The 27,142-nt window shown below is 46.8% G+C and overlaps 1 protein-coding gene across 1 annotated transcript in view; it reads left to right on the top strand.

The window, feature by feature from the left end:
* Positions 1-27,142, top strand: part of LOC135524998 (protein piccolo-like) — a 115,296-nt gene that overhangs the window by 31,147 nt on the left and 57,007 nt on the right. The window contains 5 exon segments of the mRNA XM_064952792.1: positions 16,979-17,767; positions 18,026-24,455; positions 24,838-25,433; positions 25,555-26,625; positions 26,806-27,071. Of these exon segments, the coding sequence (XP_064808864.1) occupies positions 16,979-17,767; positions 18,026-24,455; positions 24,838-25,433; positions 25,555-26,625; positions 26,806-27,071 (9,152 nt within the window).

Genomic DNA, 27,142 nt, shown 5'->3' with positions numbered 1-27,142 from the left:
GGTGCACGTCTGTGTTGAATTTTAGTCACCAACACATTGACGCGCGCTGGCATGTTGGGTGCTGCTCTCGCCTCTCGGTCACCTCTGGGTTAACTAGTGTTAAGGAACACCCGATTTCCAGGCTGGCAATGAAGAGTACTTCCCTTACAGCTAGCATTACAGTGTTTCCCATTGGTTGTTCACTCGCAGGTGTGTGAGCATGCGATAGCATATGTGATTGAATGACTGAGTCCAACCTCGGCACTCATCCATGAGTACGTCCTAAAGGTTAATGAGGTGTATTATTATCATTAGTATTATTATTTTTGTTGTTGGTTCCTCAAATTATAGCCATATCATATCAATATTCAGTATTATTATTATTGTCACTAAACTCTCCACATGGGACGCAAATGGCACCACTCTGATGTCAGTGTTCATACAGTGGGCTAGCTAGCCGATACACCAGGGTTCCAATGTAATAACATCTCTTAGTCATACATCTGGAGACCTTTTCTAAAGGTCATCTTTTGATGCTAATGCCTTTGTAATAAAATGATGGGTTATTTTACACAAGCCTCCACAGGCAGGACACAAATACCACCAGATTAAACCTGAAAGCAGCTAGCATTGAATGGAAACTCAGATTTATGTAGCCCACTTAATTTTTTGTTGTTTGCTTTGGTTGCATTCTAGGTAATATATGATTATCAGTATTTGTTGCAGGTGACATACTGCATTTGCCACATTCAGCATTTTAATTTGTGTGCTAGTTGAAAAGCCTGTTCCTTCATATGCCCCTGGATGTTGAATCTCACTAACAGGGCTATGAGAGTAGACCTCTCTGCCGTGTCTGAGCTGTTATGCTGTGGTGCTTCTCCCAGAGACAGGTTTTCAACAAGGCTCAGCCTAACTCATACAACACTATGGCAGAATAATGCTCCATTTTATGAGGCTCTTACATAATCGACTCTCCTTCTCGTGTCTTTCATGGAGAGCAGACAATGCAGCCTGAGGTGTGGGTTGTGGGATACAGGGACACTGGCTACTACTGTATGTACACCACTCACACGCCTGTGTAACACTGAAGGACGATGGCTGGGAATGTGTAACTGCAGGGGCAGCTGACCTCCACATTGTCATACTGCATTGTGCTTCTCTTGAACCTTTTTTTCAGATTGCCAGACATGCTGCCAAAGCCTTTTTAGTCTCTACAGAATAATAAAAAGCAGTGGTTTGGTTAGAGGGAGGAGCATTAGAACTAGATGGGCAAACGCCAGTAGCAAGTCTGTTCATTTCCATTCTCTCTCTTTCTACTCTAGCTGATCTTATGAAAAAGGCTGAGTGCATGTTCTGTTATCTAGGACACCTGTGTTCCCTCCCTGGGTCTGTTTACAGATGTTTGCAATTGGACCACTATACTGGCTGCTTGGTTATAATGTTTCATACAGGGTAATATAGAGAGAAGCATTATTGCTGTTTGGCAGTTTGATAGTACAGATGTGCTGGCACCACCAATAGCCTCTGTATAAAAGGACAGTTCTATAACTTGTTATTTTCTCAAATAAAAAGGACTCCTCAAAGATGTAAACAACAACAAAAAGCTCCTCAAAGATGTAAACAACAAAAAAAGCTCTTGAAAGATGTAAACAAAAAAAGCTGCAAGTCGTGGTCCACGTTTACCTCATAACCTTTAGGCCTAGCTGTAAGGCAGCAATAATCACACCCACCTCCACATCAAATGAAATGTTATGTCACATGCTTCAGAACAGGTTTAGACTCACAGTGAAATGCTCCAAGGTTATTAACCAAGGTCAGTGGCTTAATCTGTGGTACATTTGCTGTACTCTCAACTAGGAATGTCTAAATGTTGAGATGTGTTCCACTGTAGGCCCTGGTCCAGGCTGTTGCTGCTGCGATAAGGAGAAACCCCTTGGTGTATCCTTTCAACTCTTCTTCACAGACTGTGTGTTTCATAAGGTTCTAGCCAAGCTCTTTCATGTAGGGTTTATAACCATAGCACTTTATTTTTCAGTGTGTTTGTCTCAAAGCTCAATACTTCTGAGGCTGTATGTTTGAAAGGATAGTCTGCAGAGCCAATCTGATTGAAAGGTGCGACCTTGCGCTGTCTTGGACCTGGTCTTCCTCAAATGATAGTAAGCTTGATTCAATTAGGGCTATGTAGAATCTCACTTCTGTAGCCTACTTTCCAGCTCAATTGACTCAGAGTGTAAGGGTGTTTAACTGGCGGTAGAGAAGTTAGACGCAGGAGAGAAATAACTGTGTTTCCAAAGGTGCAGTTTATTAACAAAAAACCCCACCGGAAAACAGAATAATAATAAAAATCAATGGGTAACATAACCCGACACACACCAGTACAGACGTACAGATACAATTACAATAAACAATCACCGGCATAAGGACATAAGGGAAAACAGAGGGTTAAAATACACAACATGTAATTGATGGGATTGGAACCAGTTGTGATGGAAGACAAGACAAAACCAATGGAAAATGAAAAATGGATCAGCGATGGCTAGAAGGTCGGTGACGTCGACCGCCGAACACCGCCCGAACAAGGAGAGGGAACAACTTCGGTGGAAGTCATGACACAGAGAAATATCTCTGTTACTTTAGGGCAGTTGGTGTGTTGTGCATAGGAGCAGTTCCTAGCTGTGATGTGCATCCTTTAAGCTAAAATATCCCTTCAAAATGGAAAAGTAGTGCTGCTTGCTATTTTGAAGGGGGTCTTGGCTGTCAGTTGAAGGAGAGGGAATATAATCTCCCCCTAGAGACCTGTCCCCTTTCTTTCTTTCACTGCGGTGTTGGTCTGCGCCAACTTTCTGGCGCAGCATGGGCAGCGGCCCATGTTTCCTCCACGTCCCGGAAACAGTCATCCACTGCAGGAGCCTCGGTCTGACTCTGATGCCAAGGAGCCAGAACTGGCTGATACCCCAATACACACTGGAAGGGAGAGAGGCCAGTGGAGGAGTGGCGAAGCGAGTTCTCTGCCCAGGGCACGAACGCTGCCCACTCCCCCAGCCGGTCCTGGCAATGGGACCTCAGAAACCTACCCACATCCTGGTTAACTCTCTCCACCTGCCCGTTACTCTCGGGGTGGAAACCTGAGGTAAGGCTGACCGAGATCCGGAGATGTTCCATGAACGCCCTCCAGACCCTCGACGTGAACTGGGGACCCCGATCAGACACTATATCCTCAGGCACCCCGTAGTGCCGGAATACGTGTGTAAACAAAACCTCCACAGTCTGTAGGGCCGTATGGAGACCGGGCAATGGGGGGAGACGACAGAACTTAGAAAAACTATACACAATGACCAGGATCGTGGTGTTACCCTGTGAGGGAGGAAGATCGGTCAGGAAATCTACCGACAGGTGCGACCATGGCCGTTGTGTAATGGGTAAGGGTTGTAACTTCCCTCTGGGCAGGTGTCTAGGAGCCTTACACTGGGCGCACACCGAGCAGGAGGAAACATAAACCCTCACATCCTTAGCCAAAGTGGGCCACCAGTATTTCCCACTAAGACAGCGCACCGTCTGACCTATCCCAGGATGACCAGAGGAGGGTGACGTGTGGGCCCAATAGATCAGACAGTCGCGGACAGCAGACGGAACGTACAGATGCCCAGCTGGACACTGGAGGGGAGCGGGCTCTGCACGTAACGCCTGCTCAATGTACGCGTCCAGCTCCCACACTACCGGCGCCACCAGGCAGGAGGCTGGGAGTATGGGAGTGGGATCCATGGGCTGCTCCTCTGTGTCATACAGCCGAGACAATGCGTCTGCCTTAGTGTTCTGAGAGCCTGGTCTGTATGAAAGGGTAAACACAAAACGGGTGAACAACATGGCCCACCTTGCCTGGCGAGGGTTCAGTCTCCTCGCCGCCCGGATGTACTCCAGATTGCAATGGTCAGTCCAGATGAGAAAAGGGTGTCTAGCCCCCTCAAGCCAATGTCTCCACGCCTTCAAGGCCTTGACGACAGCCAACAGCTCCCGAGTAGAGGTCTAATTGTAACAGGAACCCCTGGCAGTTGGCAGCACTCCCGTCGTAATCCTGGGGCGATGGTAGAGACAAATCCCACTGGGTTCAGGCAGGAAAGGGGCGCTCAGGGGAGACCCCTGTTGTTCTGGTGGAGGTGCTGGAAGAACTCCCTGTCTCTCCCAGAGGTCCATTGTCTGGACAACGCGGTCCTTGGCGGCACCAAGATGGTAAAGTATTACTGCATGCTCCTGGACACGCTCCTCCACTCCTATGGCCGGGGTACCGATTCCTGCTGACTCCGTAGTTCGGGTCGGTGATTCTGTAAGGGTGTTTAACTGGTGGCAGAGAAGTAAGACGCAGGAGAGAAATAACCAATGGTGCAGTTTATTTACAAAAAACCCACCGGAAAACATAATAATAAAAATCAATGGGTAACATAACCCGACGCACACCAGTACAGACGTACACATACACTTACAATAAACAATCACCGACAAGGACATGAGGGGAAACAGAGGGTTAAAATACACAACATGTAATTGATGAGATTGGAACCAGTTGTGATGGAAGACAAGACAAAACCAATGGAAAATGAACAATGGATCAGCGATGGCTAGAAGGTTGGTGACGTCGACCGCCGAACACCGCTCGAACAAGGAGAGGGAACAACTTTGGCGGAAGTCATGACAGAGTAATATCTTTGTTACTTTAGGGCAGTTGATCGGTGTGTTGTGCATAGGAGCAGTTCCTAGCTGTGATGTGCATCCTTTAAGCTAAAATATCCCTTCAAAATGGAAAAGTAGTGCTGCTTGCTATTTTGAAGGCTGTCAGTTGAAGGAGAGGGAATAGAATCTCCCACTAGAGACCTGTCCCCTCTTTCTTTCTTTCTATTTACTCCTCTCTCTCTCTCTCCATATCCGCTTCCCTTCTCTCCCTCTCTCCCTTCCCTCAATCTTTCTCTTCTGTCTTCAAAGGAAAATATGTTGACTTGTCATTCATCAGATTTCAGAGAGAGAGCAGGGTCTGGGCTCATCGTCTTCAGAATGAAGCACTCTGCTTATTGCAGATTAGTGGGTCAACACGCTCAATTATCAGAGGGCCAGATTGATGAGAAGTGTGAGCACTTCGGGGGCTGCTAAAAGAACACTATATTAGCCAGCTTCTGCCGTTGCCAAAGGCAGCTGCCAGGAAATCAATAAGGAACCTACCAGCACGAGCTTCTATAAGAATAGAGTTTCTCTGATGGCCTGAAATATACAGCTTCTAACACAACCCACTGAACTTTTATTCAACTCACCTCTCGGATGGGATGATATCAGATGTAAATCTCCAGTATTTCTGTACGCCAGCTGCTAGGGGCCTTGGCTAGTGCACTGTGGGCTTGTGAATAGAGTAATGCAGCCAAGCTATTGGTTATGTTGTGTTTATGTTGACATGTGGACATGTTTATGGAAATAGTTCATGCTTGCTTACAGCAGCAGTGTGTTGGGCCTAGAGGCTCTCAGGTTTCACATTTGTTTTAAAGAGCATTCTTTGCTGAGTTGCACACCTGTGTTTTGATATCGATGCCTATCGATGTTGTAGCTGAATAAGATGAATGCCTCTTGTCGCTCAAGCCACTGTAAATGCTGTAAAGTTTGTCACACACTGTAAAATATGCAGAGGGGGCAAAACTTCACTGTTTCAGCTGGTTGATTGTTGGCCCAATGCATTAAAGAGAATGTGTGATTTAGTGTAGAGCTCAGCAGATACACAGTGGTGGTGTTGTATCTCTAGCTGGTATGGGGTCCCTGTGTGTCAACATAGCAGCTTCCTGAGAGCTGTCACTGTGAAGGCCTTGTTAATCCAGCTCTGAGACTAATCACAATTGACAACTGCACAACTCCCCTGCTCCCCCTGATCTCAACACAGAGCTCCTGCTCAAACTTATTTAATTAAAGGAATGGATGATGGTAGGCCCGGGAGTCAGGAGTCTCTACTGGAGTGGAAACCTAGTAACAGCCATATCATTACAAGGTTCACCTCTCGAAACATTGTGTCTTTGACTCTGGCAAACACATGTATCTTGATCCTTCTAAACTCCCATTACTTATATGTGTTGACATGATGTAGTGCCGATGTGTTGGTGTAATAGTAGTTGCTAAATATTACAACTTTACCTCATCTTACGGATACATACACATAATCTATAATATATTGGATGCTTCAGCTTGGACTGAGGCCAGTATCCCAGCTGGAGAGGTGTGAGAGACTAGTTCATATTTAGCCAGGTAGAGAGGAAAGGGACTAGGGGTACAGGTTAGTGTAGAGAGGAAAGGGACAGGTTAGTGTAGAGAGGAAAGGGACTGGGGGACAGGTTAGTGTAGAGAGGAAAGGGACTGGGGGGACAGGTTAGTGTAGAGAGGAAAGGGACTGGGGGGACAGGTTAGTGTAGAGAGGAAAGGGACTGGAGGGACAGGGTAGTGTAGAGAGGAAAGGGACTGGGGGGACAGGTTAGTGTAGAGAGGAAAGGGACTGGGGGGACAGGTTAGTGTAGAGAGGAAAGGGACATGGTACTGTAGAAAGGAAAGGGACAGATTAGTGTAGAGAGGAAAGGGACTCGGGGGACAGGGTAGTGTAGAGAGGAAAGGGACTGGGGGACAGGGTACTATAGACATGCTGTTCAGGGTACACAGAGGCTTTCCTCAGCCCTCTGAGTGAGCTGTTGTTTCCTCTTCCTCCAATGTTTCCTCCACAACCCCTGCCAAGTGTGCTCTTTCACATGGAACCTTGTCCATTTTAATGAGTTATGCAAATTACGTTGTGTTGGTGTTCATTGACAATCCAAGGACATCTCAATCTAAGATGTAATGGTGGGAATAAAATAAATATAATAAGGAAGCATAATAAAATAAGAATAAATATGATGATTTCGCCTTCACCCACAATCATTTTTCCAACAATTGTTTACAGACAGATTATTTCACTTATAATTCACTATATCACAATTCCAGTGGGTCTGAAGTTTACATACACTAAGTTGACTTTGACTTTAAACAGCTTATGAAATTCTAGAAAATGATGTCATGGCTTTAGAAGTTTCTGATAGGCTTATTGACATAATTTGAGTCAATTGGAGGTGTACCTGTGGATGTATTTCAAGTCCAACCTTCAAATTCTGTGCCTCTTTGCTTGACATCATGGGGAAATCAAAAGAAATCAAACAAGACCTCAGAAAAAAAATGTGTAGACCTCCACAAGTGTGGTTCATCCTTGGGAGCAATTTCCAAATGTCTGAAGGTACCACGTTCATCTGTACAAACAATAGTATGCAAGTATAAACACCATGGGACCACGCAGCCGTCATACCGCTCAGTAAGGAGACGCATTCTGACTCCTAGAGATGAATGAAATGTAATGCAAAATGTGCAAATCAATCCCAGAACAACAGCAAAGGACCTTGTGAAGATGCTGGAGGAAACAGGTACAAAAGTACCTTTAGCCACAGTAAAACAAGCCCTATATCGACATAACCTGAAAGGCAGCTCAGCAAGGAAGAAGCCACAGCTCCTAAACCGCCATAAAAAAGCCAGACGTAAATGGGGACAAAGGTCGTACTTTTTTCATCTGGTCTGATGAAACAAAAATAGAACAGTTTGGCCATAATGACCATCGTTATGTTTGGAGGAAAAAGGGTGAGGCTTGCAAGCTGAAGAACACCATCCCAACCATGAAGCACGGGGGTGGCAGCATCATGTTGTGAGGGTGCTTTGCTGCAGGAGGGACTGGTGCACTTCACAAAATAGATGGCATCATGAGGTAGGAAAATGATGTGGGTATATTGAAGCAACATCTCAAGACATCAGTCAGAAAGTTAAGGCTTGGTCACAAATGGGTCTTCCAAATGGACAATGACCCCAAGAATACTTCCAAAGTTGTGGCAAAATGGCTTAAGGACAACAAAGTCAAGGTATTGGCATGGCCATCACAAATCCCTGACATCAATCCTATAGAAAATGTGTAGGCAGAACTGAAAAAGCGTGTGCGAGCAAGGAGGCCTAGAAACCTGACTTAGTTACACCAGCTCTGTCAGGAGGAATGGGCCAAAATTCACCCAACTTATTGTGGAAAGCTTGTGGAAGGCTACCCGAAACGGTTGACCGAAGTTAAACAATTTAAATGCATTGCTACCAAATAATAATTGAGTGTATGTAAACTTCTGACCCACTGGGAATGTGATGAAAGAAATACAAGTTGAAATAAATCACTCTTTACTATTATTCTGACATTTAACATTCTTAAAATAAGGTGGTGATCCTAACTGACCTAAGACAGGGAATTTTACTAGGATTAGATTTCAGGAATTGTGAAAAACTGAGTTTAAATGTATTTGGCTAAGGTGTAAACTTCTGACTTCAACTGTATACACCTGTTCTGAAAGGCCCCAGAGTCTGCAACACCACTAAGCAAGGGGCACCACCAAGCAAGCGACACAATGAAGACCAAGGAGCTCTCCAAACAGGTCAGGGACAAAGTTGTGGAGAAATACAGATCAGGGTTGGGTTATAAAATAATATCTGAAACTTTGAACATCCCACGGAACACCTTTACATCCATTATTTTAAAAAATGTACAGAATATGGCACCAGAACAAACCTTCCAAGAGAGGGCCACCCACCAATACACACGGACCAGGCAAGAAGGGTATTAATCAGAGGCAACAAAGAAAGCAAAGATAACCCTGAAGGAGTTGCAAAGCTACACAGCAGAGATTGGAGTATGTGTCCATAGGACTGCTTTAAGCCGTACACTCCACAGAGCTGGGCTTTACGGAAGAGTGGACAGAAAAACGCCAGTGCTTAAAGAAAATAATAATAATAATAATAATAAATAAAAAAATAAGAAAACACTTTTGGTGTTTGCCAAAAGGCATGTGGGAGACTCTCCAAACATATGGAAGAAGGTACTCTGGTCAGATGATACTAAAATTGAGTGTTTTGACCTTCAAGGAAAACACCATATCTGGTGCAAACCCAACATCTGTCATCACCCCGAGAACACCATCCCCATAGTGAAGCTTAGTGGTGTCAGCATCATGTTGTGGGGATGTTTTTCATCGACAGGGACTGGGAAACTGGTCCGAATTGAAGGAATGATGGATGGTGCTAAATACAGGGAATTTGTGAGGAAAACCTGTTTCAAGTCTTCCAGAGATTTGAGACTGGGACGGATGTTCACCTCCAGCAGGACATTGACCGTAAGCATACTGCTAAAGCTACACTCAAGTGTTTTAAGGGGTAACATTTAAATGTCTTGGAATGGCCTAGTCAAAGCCCAGACCTCAATCCAATTGGCAAACTGTGGAATGACTTAAGTCAAATAATACAAACCCCCCAAAAATCTATTTTAATTCCAGGTTGTAAGGCAATAATATAGTAAAAAAGCCAAAGGGGCTGAATACTTTCGCAAGCCACTAATTGAACAGGGAAAAATGCTACTCGACATCAGGCCTGTTTCGGTTACCATATTACCGCCACATCGGCAGTCATGAGTCATGACCACAGTCAAATTCCACGTGACCAAAGAGTCTGGTAACTAGGCTTCTCCACAACTGCACTCTGATGACACGATGATCATTAGTAGCCTACCAAACTTGCTAATGGACAGTCGCTAATGGCCTGGTACTCAGGACTCCATTATCCTTCTAACCTAGGGTTTCCCAAACTCGGTCCTCAGGTGCACGTTTTGGTTTTTGCCCTAGCACAGCTGATTCAAATAATCAACTAATCATCAAGCTTTGACAATTTCAATCAGCAGCGTAGTGTTACGGTGAAAAACAAAATATGCACACCTTGGGGTCCCTAGTTTGGGGAATGCTGCTCTAATCATTCTGAAATCAATGGGAATGCATCCAAAAATCAAACTAAACACTTCATGAGAGCCCCTGGCATTTAGAGGTTAGAATTTAGAGCAGAATATGATCACCTTTTGCTTGTAAGTGTTCCTGTAAGCCCATGTTGCAATGCAATTGCATGAGAAAACAGAGTTTTGATGCCCTCTATTAAAAAGAGCAGGATCCCATTCTATAGGCTAGGACTATATTTATTTCTCAACTATCCTAATAGCACATCGCTTCACTTTACAACTGGAGTAGTTTACCTGCCTGGCATGAAAATCAACCTGGAAAAGCATCCTCAATTCGGTATTCAAGTGCATACGGATGACAGGTGCATGATAATGGCCCATTCTAAACTAATTTCTTACATATATTATTTAGTGTACTGTATAGATAAAACAAGATTAAATTGAGAATAGTCTGAAGGGTCAGATTATGATGACTTGGCAATGATGCCCAGCATGTGCACACTTTTTCAAACCATAGTTGCATGCATCATATAGCCTAGCCCATAGGCCTATATGTTTTTATAAGATTTGTAGAACCCCTGGAACAGGGTTGGAGAGCACATAGCCTACAGAGCTTAGTAAAACATGTGTTCTTATTATTATTTTTAATTTTACCTTTATTTTACTAGGCAAGTCAGTTAAGAACAACTTCTTATTTTCAATGACGGCCTAGGAACAGTGGGTTAACTGCCTGTTCAGGGGCAGAACGACAGATTTGTACCTTGTCAGCTCGGGGGTTTGAACTTGCAACCTTTTGGTTACTAGGTTACTAGTCCAACGCTCTAACCACTAGGCTACGCTGCTGAAGCTTGCAGAAAGACATGATTTGCCATATATTTTCAAGCCCATTTAAGTCAAAACTAACTTGGCCACTCAGGAACATTCACTGTTGTATTGGTAAGCAACTCGAGTGTATATATTGTCCTGCTGAAGGCATCTGTTGGAAAGCAGACTGAACCAGGTTTTCCTCTACGATTTTGTCTGTGCTTAGCTATATTCCGTTTCTTTTTAACCCCCAAAAAAACTCCCTAGTCCTTGCCAAGGAATAGCTTATCCATTACATCAGTATAGAGACAAAGTAGAATCTCAAATCAACGGCTCAGACACAAGAGGTATGTGGCAGGGTCTACAGTCAATCACGGATTACAAAAAGAAAACCAGCCCCGTCACGGACCAGGATGTCTTGCTCCCAGGCAGACTAAATAACTTCTTTGCCCCGCTTTGAGGACAATACAGTGCCACTGACACGGCCTGCAACGACAACATGCGGACTCTCCTTCACTGCAGCCGAGGTGAGTAAAACATTTAAACGTGTTAACCCTCGCAAGGCTGCAGGCCCAGACGGCATCCCCAGCCGCGCCCTCAGAGCATGTGCAGACCAGCTGGCTGGTGTGTTTACGGACATATTGAATCAATCCCTATCCCAGTCTGCTGTTCCCACATGCTTCAAGAGGGCCACCATTGTTCCTGTTACCAAGAAAGCTAAGGTAACTGAGCTAAACGATCAAACAAATAAACCGTTGTACTGTAAAAGTTTCTACAGTGCTGCTATTCGGGGCTAGCTGGCTAGCTACTCACTTCCGTCATCATGTCTTAGATACAAAGACGGCTAGTGCTTTGAAACAAATCAAACCGTTGTAGTCACCATATCACCTCCACCCTACCTTACACCCTAGACCCACTCCAATTTGCTTACCGCCCAAATCATCATGAAGTGCTTTGAGAGACTAGTCAAGGACCATATCACCTCCACCCTACCTTACACCCTAGACCCACTCCAATTTGCTTACCGCCCAAATAGGTCCACAGACGATGCAATCTCAACCACACTGCACACTGCCCTAACCCATCTGGACAAGAGGAATACCTATGTGAGAATGCTGTTCATCGACTACAGCTCAGCATTTAACACCATAGTACCCTCCAAACTCGTCATCAAGCTTGAGACCCTGGGTCTCGACCCCACCCTGTGCAACTGGGTACTGGACTTCCTGACGGGCCGCCCCCAGGTGGTGAGGGGTTTTCCTCTACGATTTTGCCTGTGCTTAGGCAACAACATCTCCACCCCGCTGATCCTCAACACTGGGGCCCCAAAAAAAAGGGTGCGTTCTGAGCCCTCTCCTGTACTCCCTGTTCACCCACTACTGCGTGGCCACACACGCCTCCAACTCCATCATCAAGTTTGTGGACGACACAACAGTGGTAGGCTTGATTACCAACAATGACGAGACGGCCTACAGGGACGAGGTGAGGGCCCTCGGAGTGTAGTGTCAGGAAAATAACCTCACACTCAACGTGTTCACCCCGCTATCATCCAGAAGGCGAGGTCAGTACAGGTGCATCAAAGCTGGGACCGAGAGACTGAAAAACAGGTTCTATCTCAAGGCTATCAGACTGATAAACAGCCACCACTAACATTGAGTGGCTGCTGCCAACACACTGACTCAACTCCAGCCACTTTAATAATGGGAATTGATGGGAAATGTGAAATATATCACTAGCCACTTTAAACAATGCTACCTAATGTAATGTTTACATACCCTACATTATTCATCTCATATGTATACGTATATACTGTACTCTATATCATCATCTGCATCTTTATGTAATACATGTATCACTAGCCACTAACTATGCCACTTTGTTTACATACTCATCTCATATGTATATACTGTACTCAATACCATCTACTGTATCTTGCCTATGCCGCTCTGTACCATCACTCATTCATATATCTTTACGTACATATTCTTTATCCCCTTACACTTGTGTCTATAAGGTAGTCGTTTGGGAATTGTTAGCTAGATTACTTGTTGGTTATTTCTGCATTGTCAGAACTAGTGTCGTGGAAATTTCCTCTATTTACCAAATCATGAGCGCAAACCACACACAAGTCAGAGTTAGTTATCAAAGTCCATCTTTAATTATATCAGCTCTATCACAATCCTGTGACTCTCAGATAAATTCGGTGTCTCTCAATGAATTCTCTGAGAGCCCCTTCCACATTGCAATAGCATTTTGACTTTCAACAGTTCAGTATCTCTAATGAAAAGTTGAGAGTCCCCACATAATGGCAAATGGGATCCTTTATAGCGAAGATCCACCCCCCAGACGACATGACAATCCACAGGTCCCAGGAACTTACACAAAGAAAGACTTTACTTCAGAGAGGAGTATCCCCTAGCCAGACTGAGTTGGCTATAAATTATCGTTCAGTTTTGTCTCCTTTCTCAAATCAGAACCATAAACCAATCCTCCATATCAACCGGCATATATCAAATCCATCCTATCTTGACAAGATCACAGACACACACTGACTGGCACACAGACAATGTGGAGCCAAGAGATACACGCTTGACCTCTCCCCGGCCCATGCAACTTAGTCTTGACATAGAACAGATAACTGCAACCCCGCCACAGTATTATACAAAAATAAAATTCTGATGAGAAGTAACTTACAAACATATGAATATAAAACATCTTACCTATGTAACCAACCAATTCTGATTATTCCCCAAGACTAGAAGCACAAGCATTTCGCTACACTCGCATTAACATCTGCTAACCATGTGTATGTGACAAATAAAATTTGATTGAACATGATCCAGCCACCCCTATGCTTGAAAAGATGAGTGGTACTCAGTGATGTGTTGTGTTAGATTTGCCCCAAACATAACACTGACTTCAGGACGAAAATGGCATTATTTTGCCACATTTTCTTCTTTTTTACTTTAGTGCTTCATTGCAAACTGGATGCATGTTTTGGAATATTTTTATTCTGTATGTAACAGTGTTGCTTCCGTCCCTCTCCTCACCCCTACCTGGGGTCAAACCAGACACATCTACAACTGCCTCCCACAAAGCAGTGTTACCTATCGTTCCACAAAAGCCACGGCTACTTCAATGTCTCAAAGCGAGTGACATCACCAATTGAAACACTATTAGCGCGCACCCTGCTAACTAGCTAGCCATTTCACATCGGTTACACTCACCCCCCTTTTGACCTCCTCCTTTTCCACAGCAACCAGTGATCCAGGTCAGCAGCATCAATGTAACAGTATAGCTTCCATCCCTCTCCTCGCACCAACCTGGGCTCGAACTAGAGACCCCCTGCACACATCAACATCTGCCTCCCACGAAGCATCTTTACCTATCGCTAGATAACAATGCGTCGAGGGTGACTGTTGATGTGTGCAGAGGGTCCCTGGTTCATACCCCTTAACTATCTCATGTTTTGATAATATGAATGTAGTCCATTGAGTTTGGAAATCAGTATTTGTCAATTTCTCCCATAGTTCCCATTTTAAATATAAAAAAATATGCAGAGATTCACAACACTATAACATTTGAATGTTGTAAAATGCTGCCCTGCCTGGACACTCACATTCAAATCATTTTCACCTTTCATCGCTCCCATTTTGTCACGGCTTTCTTCCTGGGAACGAGAGGCGGACCAAAACACAGCATGGTTATAGTTCATGGTTCTTTAATAAGAAAACTCAAACATGAACAAACTACAAAACAATCAACGTGAAAACCGTAACAGTCCTAACTGGTGCATAAAACACAAAGACAGGAAACAATCACACACAAAATACCCAAAGAATTTGGCTGCCTAAATATGGTTCCCAATCAGAGACAACGATAAACACCTGCCTCTGAGAACCACTCTAGGCAACCATAGACTTTCCTAGACAACTAAACTGTTCACAACCCCGTTAATCAAATAAAACCCCTAGACAAGACGAAACACAAGAAATCACCCATGTAACACCCTGGTCTAACCAAAATAATAAAGAAAACAAAGATAACTAAGACCAGGGCGTGACACATTTTCAATGAAAAACTATAAATGAGAGATTCACAAGACTAACATTTGAATATTGTAAAGTGCTGCCCTACCCTGGCTGGCAAGGACTCGCAGGTGAAGCCATTGAATAAAATGAATTACAAGGAAATAAAGTGTTAAGCTTTTGAACCTATTTTAAAAAATGCTATAAGCCTACATTTTTACCATGTATAGTTTGGACTCTCCTTTTCGAAACGTATGAAACCTCAAAACATTCTAGAAAACCTTGCTATCACAACAGCTGTTCACTTTACTGTGATTCTGAAAACGATTTTCTGAATCAACTGATGATTGTTGAAACGTTATAGGCTACAGCCTATACGCAAAAGACTACAGCTCGTTTCACAGCTTCCCCGGGAAACTTGGCGGTATTGTAGCCTCGTCGCCGACCAAAGAATAGTGGAGGAAGGTGTTTGCTTATGCTGCAGTGTTCGGAGTGAAACATTATGCGTTTCAGCGGTGCTTCGTCATTTTACAGAGTAATTGTTTGATAGACTATATGCTTATCATTTAGTAGGTCTATTGGTAATTGGTAATTACACTATACACGTAACATATGCTTGGGTTCCACCTTGTCATCCCTGATATACTTGCCTAAATAAATTAATGCTAGAACATTGGTCACCAGGATTAGCTAATTGTATCTAGTCTCTTAATAATTGCAGAGCGGTGCAAGTTAGACACATGTTCATTAGTCATACTAAGTGGTGACGCAAGGCTCGCTATCTTGACAAGATCCTCTAGAGACTCACAGGGCCTGTTGCATTTATTCACATAATAATGGAGTCAGATTAATGAATGTAGTTTATTACATATTCAACATAATGGTTGGATCATTTCCATCCAACTATAAATGGTGACCCCTCCTCAGTTGATGGGAATTTCTATAGCCAACTACAAGCATACATAAAATCAGCTATACAGTAATCATAGGAACAATAATGTAACGTGTACGCTGGAAGTCAGGAAGCAAGTACAGGGAGTGAATTTAATTTTAAAAAATGAAACATGAACCAAAACAAGTAACACGAGTCGTGTGCAGACACGAAACACAGGAACTGAATCAATAAAGCCTGGGGAATGAACCAAAGGGAGTGACAGATATATGGGAGGTAATCAGGAAAGTGATGGAGTCCAGGTGAGTCTGGTGAAGCACAGGTGCGAGTAACGATGGGGACATGTGTTGACATTGAGTGCCAGAGAGGAGGAGCGGGGGTAGACATGACAAATAACAGGGTTCATGAAACAGTTAGGCTACATCCTCAGTGTAACCAAATGGGAATTCCATTTACCGTGGGTGCTTTTTTAAATATACTTTTTATTTTGTGTGGTTTCAGTATAGCCAAGTGGTGGGCGGTGTTTGATGGTGCAGTACGCCTGAGCTATTGTCTTGCAGTGAAGCTGGCCTCAATGTGAGGTCAGAAAGAGAGCATTTCAGTATCTGACAAAAGCACCTAATGGATCTGCTGCTATCATAATTAACTTATTTTTTATTCTGTGCTGACCTTGCACTGTGACCATATGCTTTCTGAAGTATTAAATCACTTTGTCACCCCTGTTGAGAGATGTTATGGAAACACTTATAAACCCTTTCTAAAGATATTGGAAATCCGAGTGCATGTGGAGATATTTGACTGTTTTGTGTCTATTCTAAGCATTAGGCTATGTAGCAAAGGCTTTTTTTGTTAGTTCTGACCCCTGACCACAAATGTTCACACGGCAAGGGTGTGGTAGTGGAGGTATTTTGGGCTTGTTTCTGGGAACACACACGGGATCCCTGGCACATCTGGGTGTGGTTTGTACTACATTGCCTAAGCTTGGCCATGACAGAAGGTGGGTTACATCACTCGCTAAAGCTCCCATCAGCACGTGACATCCCCATGAAATATGATTAATATAAGTCACTGGTCTCTGAGCCAGCACTAATCCCCTTGAGAAAGTGTGTGTGTGTCACCATTGACTTTCTTGAACAAGCTGTACATATTCGTCAACGAGTCATGATCTAGGAAGCACACTGAATCATCTTTGTCGTCCTCATCAAAAGGCAATGGAGAAAAACATGCAATCAAAATTGGATCCAACTACAGGCTTATGTAGCTAAACGAATGTTGCATGCATGCATTTGGGTGTGTGCAGTTAGCTATCTTTATTCCTGCAAATATATACATCTTTGAATACGTACACCTGTGCGTTGTCCCCTCTATTGACAGAAGTAATAGATGATCTGACTACTAACCACTGTGTGTTGTTCTCTGTGTTGACAAAAGGAATGGCTGTGTCTGAATTGCCAGACACAGAGAGCTCTGTCGGGTCAGCTGGGAGACATGGGGATGATGGCCCAGCCACAACTCACAATGACTGGTGCCCAGCCCACACCACAGCCTGTAGCCACATCCACCAGGACAGAGCCCCTGTTTCAAGCAGCAACCACAACCGAGGCCCAGGCTGTTCCTCTCATATCAGAGCCCATTCCACCTACACTAACACCTGCTCTTGCACAAAAGGAGCTGGAGCCAACGGTGAAAGTCCCTGAGGCTGAAGCTCCCAATGCGGTCGCAAAGTCTGAGGCTCCAAAGACAGAAGTTCTCAAGGTGAAGAACGCCAAGACAGAGGCACCAAAAATGGAGTCTTCTGTGGCAGAAGTTCCTACAAATGAGCTGCCCAAACCAGTGCCACCTAAATCTGAACCACCCAAGACTCCAGTGGTAGCTGCTCCTGTTGTCTCCGTCCCAATGACTGAGGCCATGACTGCTCCTGCTCCTCTACCCACCACAGTCACTACTGCCATTGCTGTCACTCCAGCCACTGCGAAGGCTAAGGCTCAACCAGCAGAGCTACCTAAACCAGCAGAGGAGAAGGTTGAGAAGCCTGCAGAGAAGGTTGAGAAGCCACTGAAGCAACAGAAACCAGTGCCTGTCACAGTGCCTGAGAGGGTAACTCCACAACCAGTCCCAACAGCTGATACCATCAAGAAAGAGGCCGCTCCATTGGTTGAAAAGGTGGATGATGTCCTTCCTGAACCTCAGCAGATTCTCACTGAGAAGGAGACTGTGGAGGCAAGCATTTGTTCAACAGTTTGAATCAATGTATTGTTGTTTGTGTTTGTTGTTAACATAATTCCTATAATATTTAGTCAAGATTGTGATTCCATACAAATACAGATTGCTGCCATAGTTCTTAACTGTTCACACAAATAGAATTTGCTCCAGGAGCCATAAACTAAAACAGATAGCAAAGTGTGTGAGACATATGTTTTTATTTGTCCATGCATAGGACAAGCACATTTTAATGTGATGCTTTTTTTTCATTTTCAGAAGGAGAAAGAGCCAACTGCAGACTCCCTCCTAGCAGACCAGGTAGTAGTTGAGGTACCATCCAGCCCAGCCAGTCCATTTGAGGCTGACACCAAGACTGAGGACCATAGTATCAAGTCCCAGGATGGACCAGATATACTTCCTATTTCACAGGGCTCCTACAGCTCAGAGGAAGAGCTGAAGGAGTTGCAGACAGACAGAAATGTCCCTATGATTGACACGACCGCTGACACAGCCATGCCTTCCAAGGAAGAGGTGAATGTGGAGAAGAGGCGTCTGAATTATGTACAGATGGAGGAGAGCAGTGGGAGCGAACCCTCTCCCTCGCCCCAGGTCCAGAGACGGAGGTTAAGTGCGATAGCAGTCAGCACGGCAGCCTCATCCAGTAGCGAGGACTACAAAGCAGACAGCCCAGACTCATCTGTGGATGAGGAGGAGTTCATCCGCAGGCAGATCATGGGGATGACAAGAGAGGAGGAGATGTTTCTCTCAGAGGAGGAAAAAGATGAGAAAGAGAGCAGAGAGGAGGAGACCAAGGAGGCTGAGGTGGATAACGAATCAGGCAAATCCAAACTTCTGCTAAAGAAAGGCATTATGGATAATGAAGACAGCCCAGCCAGGAGACCATCTCTTCCAGGATCTGAGGCTAAAACCACTGCAGATAGGTCTGAGCTCACCACCACTGTGTTTAAGAAAGACATGACGTTACAGAGAACAAAGAGCACGGATGATGGAGATGCTGAGGTGGAGAGCATCACAGAGTCTCCGGAGGACAAATCCAAAGGCGAGGGGTCATCCAGTGTCCAGGTGTCCAGCTTCACCCCTGGAACCTCCCCCACCTCAGCCTCTTCTCTGGAGGAGGACAGCGACAGCAGCCCCAGCCACAAGAGGAGTGGGGAGGGGAAACAGCACCGCAAGGCCAAGCACAGGCAGGCAGGCCAGTCCCTTCCCACCATCGAGGACTCGTCAGAAGAGGAGGAACTCAGGGAGGAAGAATATCACCTCAGGGAGCAGGAGAAACAGGAGTCAGACCAGCAGCAGGGGAAGAGGAGCTCCAAGAAGTCCAAGAGGGATAAAGACGAACTACAGACTCAGAGGAAATGGGATAAGCCTGTAACCTCGCCCAGTAACCTGTCTCCTATTGAAAACGCCTCACCCACTATGGAGATGAGGCAGGCTAGAGAGATGGAAGTGTTTCACAAGTCCTCAGGCTCTGACTATTCTCCTAGCATGGAGTCTGATTTTGAGGCGTTTCACACAGAGGCCAAGATAGCTGTCCCAAAAGGACAGAAGTTCAGTACTGCAGAGCCACTAAAGAATGCAGAGGATATATATGAGGAGATGCTTCAGAAAGCTAGATCTCCTAAAGGAGAGACAGAGCCAGTCCCTGAGATAGAGCCACTCTACGGAGGCATGGCCATAGAGGACTACCTCTATGAGTCCCTAGTGGAGGAGCCTGAAGCTAAACCTAGTTCAGCCCTACCGGAGCAGCCCAGTAAAGACCATGCTAAAGAGCCAGGGAAGAAAAGTTTAAGATCTCCTGAAGAGGTGTATGAAGAGATGATGCTGAAGAAGAAGGAACTGATGTTGATAGAGCAGGAGTTTCAGAGGGCTCAGTCAGCGATGGACACTCCAACTCCAGAAATACATGTGACTGCACCATCCAGTGCTGCAGCTGAGAGCTGCAAAGTTGGTGAGGCAGAGGGAGAAAAGCCTATGTTAGATGCGGATTCTACCTACGTTAAGAGGAAGAAACGTCCTGCTCCACCACGACCCTCTGAACCTCCTAAACGGCCCGAGGTCTACGTTGCCAAGCCAACAGTTCCTCAGGATATGACTATGAGGAGGGCTCTTTTCCCCATACCGGATTTGAAGATCACCCAGTGTTCCTCTGGAGAGGATGAGACGGATGATAGTATAATAGAGGAGTATGGAGTGGGAGTGTCCTCTGATATTACCCCTAGCGATGAGTCTGAGACTAAAGAACAGGTAGAGTCCCCTCCAGTTTCAGAACATACACCAATAACAGAGGCAGCTGAGATTGAACCCATCATTGTAGTGTGTGAGGTTCCCCAGGCGAAAGCTACTCCAGCTCCTGCCCCTGGGACAGTTCTAGCCACCAGTACAATCACAACAACATCACCAATCTCTCCAGTATCACCTCCCACCTCACCAGCAACTCCAGACTCAAGTCTAGCCTCCAATGCTACTTCCTCCTCCTCTTTCCAAGCTCCAAGTCCTCTCTCCTCTGACTCTACTCCAGTGTCCACTCCAACACCAGACCTGGCCAAAGCTGCAGCTCCCTTCGCAGCTCAGCTGCCTGCTGATATCTCCCCTCCTTCTATTGCTCCCATTATGGCTGTTTCTCCAACCACAGTTTTGGTCACAATTCCAGATGTGGTGACAGATCCAACCCAAGCACCAACACCAGCTACAACTACAGTCCATGCTTCTGCTCCACTAGCCCAACCCCAAGCCTCAGTCCCTGCCTCAGTGGTGATGCACATACCTGATCCGGTTGTAATCCAAATGCCAGACCTGGTTACATCTCCATCCCAGATGTCTGTTCAGGGTCCACCTTCTGTGCAGGTCACAGCCCCAACTCCAGTACCAAGCCCAGTACCTTCTGAAGCTACATCTCCGGTCCCAGCTGCTCCCAGTGCAATGTCAACTTCGGCTACAGTCTCTGCTCCAACTCCAGCCCCAGCTCCAGTTGTAGTCCAAATGCCAGACCTGGTTACCATCACCTCTTCAGTTTCACCCCAAGCCCCACTACCTGTGACATCCTCGGCTACAGTGGTGCATTCAGTCCCTGTCCAGACTGCTGCCCCACCTCCAACCCCAGTAGTAGTCCCAGCCATAGGGACACGCCGAATTCAGAGACAAGCCTCCACCAAAAAAGCCCCACCTCCTCCTCCACCTAGGTCTACATCTGTCTCCCTGCCCCAAACCTCAGCAGAGCCTACCTCTATCAGGGCCATCCATAATGTCTCCCCGACCGTGACTACCACAATAGCCATGGGAGCAGCTCTGCCTGTGGTGGTGAATGTACAGTCGCTAGTGGAGGATGTCCGGCCAGAAGGTGTAGCTGGCTCTCAGGTTATGATGACCCCAACCAGACAGGGGCATGTGGTCATCATAGTTCCCAATGTGGAGAACATGTCAGTGCTCAGCCAGACAACCCAAGACCTTGTGGCAAACTCAGTGGCAATAACTACCACCTCTGCTGTGGTTGATGGCAGTAGTCAGATAGCAGCAAGGCCTGTGGTTGTCAGTGTTGCTCCTTTCTATACTGCTCCCTCTGTTCCTGCTGTACACAGCTCAGACACATATATACCTTTGGCAGATACCCCAACACCTCCTTTCCCTCCTCCACCACCCCCTGCCACCTTACTAAAGCCAGCTGTTTATCCCAAAAAGCCTTCCATTTCCATCCCACCTTCAGTCCCAACATCAGTTCCAGTCTCAGCTGCTTTGACAATGGCACAGGCAACTGTAACAACCCCAGACCCCAGTCCAGTACACAAGGCCCCTGCACCCCCTCCAGTCCCCCCCAAGCCTGTGTCCATCCCTGCAGGGCTGGTGTTCAGCCACCGACCAGGGGAGAGTGTCAAACCTCCAGTGTATCCCACTGCCAGCCACACACTTCCCACGACCAGAGAAGTGGTTCCGAAAGCCAGCTCAGCAGAGCCATTCACAGCCACAACACTGCCCAGGACCAGAGAACCTCCCAATGCCCTGTCTCTGAGTCTGACCACCCCAGTGGAATCCAAGATGAGTGCTACCTCACCCAGGTCCCCTCTTTCTCCAAGGAACGCCAAGTGTCTGGAGACGTATGTTGTGATAACTCTGCCCTCAGAGCCTGGCACACCCACAGAGGGAATCACTGTCCAAGCCCCCATCAGAAGAGGGTCCATCCTCCCCTCTAAGCAGACAGGCCCGGGGGTTAGGACCACACCTTCAGAACAGCAGTCACCCATTGAGGCCTTCTCAGCCCAGGACAATGTCAGGAGAGCATCAGTTCCCTCATTGAGGCAGCCACCACCACCAGCAGCAACAATAGGACCAGTTGAAGTAGCAGCACCCCTAGAGGTAGTCACTGTTCTAGCAACAGCAAGACGGCCTTCCATACCATCAGCTATGCAGCCTCCATACAGTATGGCTGAGGTGGTGACAGTTTCAGCTGGGTCTGAGATGCCTATTCAGGTACACAATGTCCCAGCTCCAATCAAGAAACCGTATAAACCTCCAACAGCCAAGCCACCGCAGACAGTGTCTGTGGTTATGACGATGCCATCAGAGCCACGGGTTGCTGTAGAAGTGTCTGCAACTCAAGCCTCTGGTAGAAGGGCATCAATACCTGCTGTACCTCAGCAGCCACAATATGTGGCTGAAGTAATGGCTTTACCAGCAGAGCTGGACATACCTACAGAGGTTGTTTCAATTGAGGCCATGTCTGGAAGAGCAACAATACCATCAGAAATGCAGCAACCACAAACCATGGCAGAGGTAATGCCATTGCAGCAGGAAATACCAATGGGAGCTATGGCCACCCAAATCCATGTAGAAGCTACACCCTCAACCATGCATCAGTCACCATCTCTGATAGAGGTGATTTCAACTGAGGCTGTCTTTAGAAGAGCATCAATACCATTGGAAATGCAGCATCCACAAACCATGGCAGAGGTAATGCCATTACAGCAGGACACACCATCAATACGATCATCTGCACCACAACCACAAGGAGTGGCTGAAGGAATGACATTTCCTTCAGAGTATGAAATGCCTACGGAGGTTATAACAACTGAGGCCACTACAACTAGAAGGACATCCATATCCTCTGTAGCACAACAACCATACACATTTGCTGAAGTAATGACTTACCCATCAGAGTATGAAACACCCACCCAGGTGGTTACAACTGAGGCTATTTCCACTACAAAAAGAGCGTCTATAACCATGCAGCAGCTTCTAACTATGGCCCAGGTTATCACAATGCCCGCAGAGGCAGAGGTACCTCTAGAGGCATATGCTGCCCAAGTTCAATACAGGAGAGAATCCATCCCCTCAGCAGTGCAACCACCACAGGCAGTATCAGAAGTCCTGAGTTACTCATCAGAGTATGAGACCCCCCAGGAGGTCATTACAACTGAAGCCTACACCAGGAGAATGTCAGTTCCCTCTGGCCAGGAGGTTCCCCAGACTGTCCCCGTGGCTCCAGTCACCATCACCAGGAAGTTCCACCAGGAGTCGATAGAGAGCCAGGAAATCCGTGGGCCTGAGAAGGTGGTGTCCAGCCTGAGCCACGTGTACTCCTCCTCTATCTCCACCTCAGCCCAGCCCCCAGAGAGACTGCCCAGCTTGGTCACTCAGGTGGTCACCACCGAGGTTCAGAGAACCACTGTGTCTGTGGTTCATGAAAGGCTGCCCCAGGCTCCTGCGTCAGACGCATTGGCCATCCTTATCCAGCCAGACCTGGCTAAAGTCCAGCCCTCTCCCAAACAGAACGGGAAGATCTACTCCGGTGATGCCATTGACCTCCGCACCATTAAGGTCGGTGTAAAGATGACCGATTCAGGGATGGACTTGACGCCTCAGGAATCGAGTCGCCAGTCTGTCTGTAGCAACTCTAGTGGCCGACATACGGCAGTGCAGCCAGAGATAGTGAACCTGAGTGCTGAGATCACCCCTTCCACCACGTTGGCTGTTGTCACTGATAGCATCACTATTGTCACCTGTTCAGCCACCATTGCCTCCTACACCAGCGAGCCAGAAGAAAAGCCTTTAGATCTGCAGGGTTATGTTGCCTCCATGCCTCTCCCTCTTACCACATACAAACCATTCGAGCCTCTGGCACAGATAGTGTATAGGCGTGTAGACTGTCCACCTATCGTCAGCACGGTGATAGCCAGAGACACAGAGACACCAATTAACCTGTCCTATGGAGCCTCCACAGTCGATAGCAGGCTTCCAGTGACCATGACCCCAGCTGTCAGCAATGGGGGAACCATGCTCTCAGAGCTGGCTGGGGCCGTGGACCTGTCCACCTCCAGACCCCTTAGGGCCATGGTGGCTCTGTCCGGCACCAGCCCAGGTGTGGTGACTACGGTTGTAGAGGATGATGGGACGCCCATAGATCTGACAGCTGGGAAAAATGTGTGCTGTGACGTCATCTACAAGCTACCCTTCACAGGGAGCTGTAGGACCCAGCCACCAGTTATTACCCAGCCTGACAACCACTTCGGCTACAGAGATGACCACTACCAGTATGATCATGCTGGGGTCTATGGAATCAAGGTCTTGAACGGCAAGGCCATGTCTGAGACCAATCTGGCTGATGCAGGACTCTTCCTCTATAATGGAAAGACCGAATATGACTATAAAGTCTTGGACAGTGCGGTAGACCTGACAGCTGGTAATATATCCGCAGGTTGGTGTGTTCCTTTTTTACCTGTTTGAATTTGATTTCTGAATGTAAAATTAGTTCAGTTATCATTGTTTTCCATTATGATTTTAATGAGCATTTACTGTACTTTTGCATGATTTATGAAATGATCTAGATTTCCACCAATGTTCTGTTCCTTTTGTCTTTTCTTTCTTTTTACACAGATGCATGCGTATGCCTGCGTGTTCTCCCACGATATTTTGGCTTTGCATCGTGCTAGCTGGACAGACTGGAGATGCTTGCATGCTTAGTGCTATGATCTCCCCAAATCAAATCTGCATGGCCTTTATTTTGTACAGAACATGTATATACAGTATGATGTTTTACTCATTGACTTAAACCTACATTTCTGGACCCGTCATGACAGGTGAAGCTCTAGACTACACTAGTAAAGCTGCTGGGGCCTATACTGGGATATCCACTGCTCCATATTCCCAGGTCCCTGCTTATAGTGTCCTTAGATCCACAGACGGAATGGTATACTCCTCCATAGCAGCCCCTGTTCCTTCTACATATGCCATCACCACCCAGCCAGGGTCCATCTTCAGCACCACCCTTCCCCCTACCACCACCCTCCAGGAGCAGCCAGCCCAAGCTCCATACCCCTATGGCTTCATCCCCACCACTGACCCTGGCAACCAGATCATCAGCCTGGGAACTGGCCTGCCCAAGGACCTGCTGCCCAGCGCTCTGGCTGACATCATGACTGGCTTCCCTGCCCTATACTCTGACCAGACCTTGGAGGCCATCGCAGCCTCTCTGGAGGCCCTGGCCTCGTTGCCCATGTTCCCCGGCCTGGATGACAGCAAGATCACCCAGTACCAGATGGAGAGGGAGTTCCTGCAGCTGGAGAAGCTGAAGCAGCTGTGTCTGGCAGAGGAGCTGGAGTGGGAGAGGCAGGAGATCCAGCGCTACCGCGAGCAGGAGCAGATCATGGTGCAGAGGGAGCTGGAGGAGCTGCAGGTATGAATGTGTGTGTATACTGTATGTCTCCTGTGCTAATGTATCTGTTACTATAAGAGGATGGACAATTGGCTGGACAACAATATTATTCTAATCTATTCTAGTCTATTCTATTCTACAGGCTCTGAAACAGAAGTTGTTAGTTCAACAGGAAGAGGAGCACCAGGCACACCTTGTAGCACAGCAGGAGACCTACAACCAGCAGAGGGAACAGCTAGAGCAGATCCAACAGCTCCAGGTGCAGCTACAGCACCAGCTAGAGGAGCACTACGGTACCACAGGAAACTCAGATAACCTGCTAGAGGCACAGTATGCAGGGGTGGGGGATAGCGGTCAGTACTGGCCTGTTAGGGATGAGTCCACCACCTCATCCACTGTCATCCAGCTAGAAGGTGGGGTGCAGTATGTGACCGGTGAGGGTCAGAGAGAGGTTGGCGGTCAGGACCAGCTGCAGCTCAGTAGGAAACAGTCGGCAGGGTCTAAGCAGCCTGGTGACCAGGGGTATGGTACAGGAGTGGTAGGGAAGAGGATAGTGGACAGTGGGGTCCAGACAGACGATGAGGACTCAGTAGACAGAACATATGTGGGGAGGAGGAAGAGGAACCACAGGGGGAGGGGTGTAGACAGCAGTGTTCAGACTGATGATGAGGAGGACCAAGAGGATGAGTGGGACATGCCAACCAGGTCGCGGCGGCGCTCCCGCTCCAGCAAGCACAGTGGTGAGGGGAAACACGGTGGCTCTAAGGTCTCCAGCATTGCCATCCAGACTGTGGCAGAGATCTCTGTCCAGACCGACCACTCTGGCAGCATCAAATGCCCCAGCATCCAGATGGACACTAAGGTGGAGATCATCAAACATATCTCAGCCCCAGAGAACTCTCAGAGAGGAGGCAGCCTCAGCTGCCAGACAGACACAGACCGCAGGCGCCACTTGCCCGTAGAGGTGGGCTACAGCGCCTACCTGAAGGCAGACCTCGCCCCCAAGTCCCCCAAAGTGCTTTACTCTCCCGTGTCCCCCCTCTCCCCGAGTAAGGCCATGGAGGAGGGGCAGAAGAGGCTGACCACTGACCCGTCCAGGTTTTCCAACGGACCTAGGATGCTGAAGCCTGGACCGAAGTCTCTGGCTGACCCCAAGTCTCTCAGCCCCACCCCCGAAGACAGGATAGGCTACCACTACACAGAAACCTACTCTGTAAGTCACTGTAGTAAGAATAATGGTAACATAAGATAGTGTTAAACATGACCACGTTAAAGTGGGCATAGTTAAGCACTTTCATCTCATGCTGTTGACATTTTTGTTGAATATAAACCTGGCAATAGTATTAAGTATTCTATCTTATCTCGTATCTTATTGCTTTTCCCTCTGTCCTAGGGCCAGGGCTCTCCGTCAGGCACTGGAAAGAAGGTGAAGAGGACCTTACCCAACCCTCCCCCGGAGGATGACCCTCTGACTGGCCCATCAGGCTACAGCGCCAACTCAGCGCGCCGACGTCTCGGCCGTCACACCACCATGGCCCGGGCCAAGATCTTGCAGGACATCGACAAGGAGCTGGACCTGGTGGAGAGAGAGTCATCCAAGCTCCGCAGAAAACAGGCCGAGCTAGACGAGGAGGAGAAAGAGATTGATGCCAAGCTGAGGTAATTTATTAATTTAACAATTTGTGAACCAGGCAAGTCAATATAGAACCAGTTCTGATTTACAATACAAT

Source organism: Oncorhynchus masou, chromosome 31 (assembly GCF_036934945.1).
Source record: "Oncorhynchus masou masou isolate Uvic2021 chromosome 31, UVic_Omas_1.1, whole genome shotgun sequence".
NCBI classification, from domain to species: Eukaryota; Metazoa; Chordata; class Actinopteri; order Salmoniformes; family Salmonidae; genus Oncorhynchus; species Oncorhynchus masou.
The sequence above is the reverse complement of the archived record's forward strand: the minus strand, read 5'-3'. Positions and strand labels throughout refer to the sequence as shown.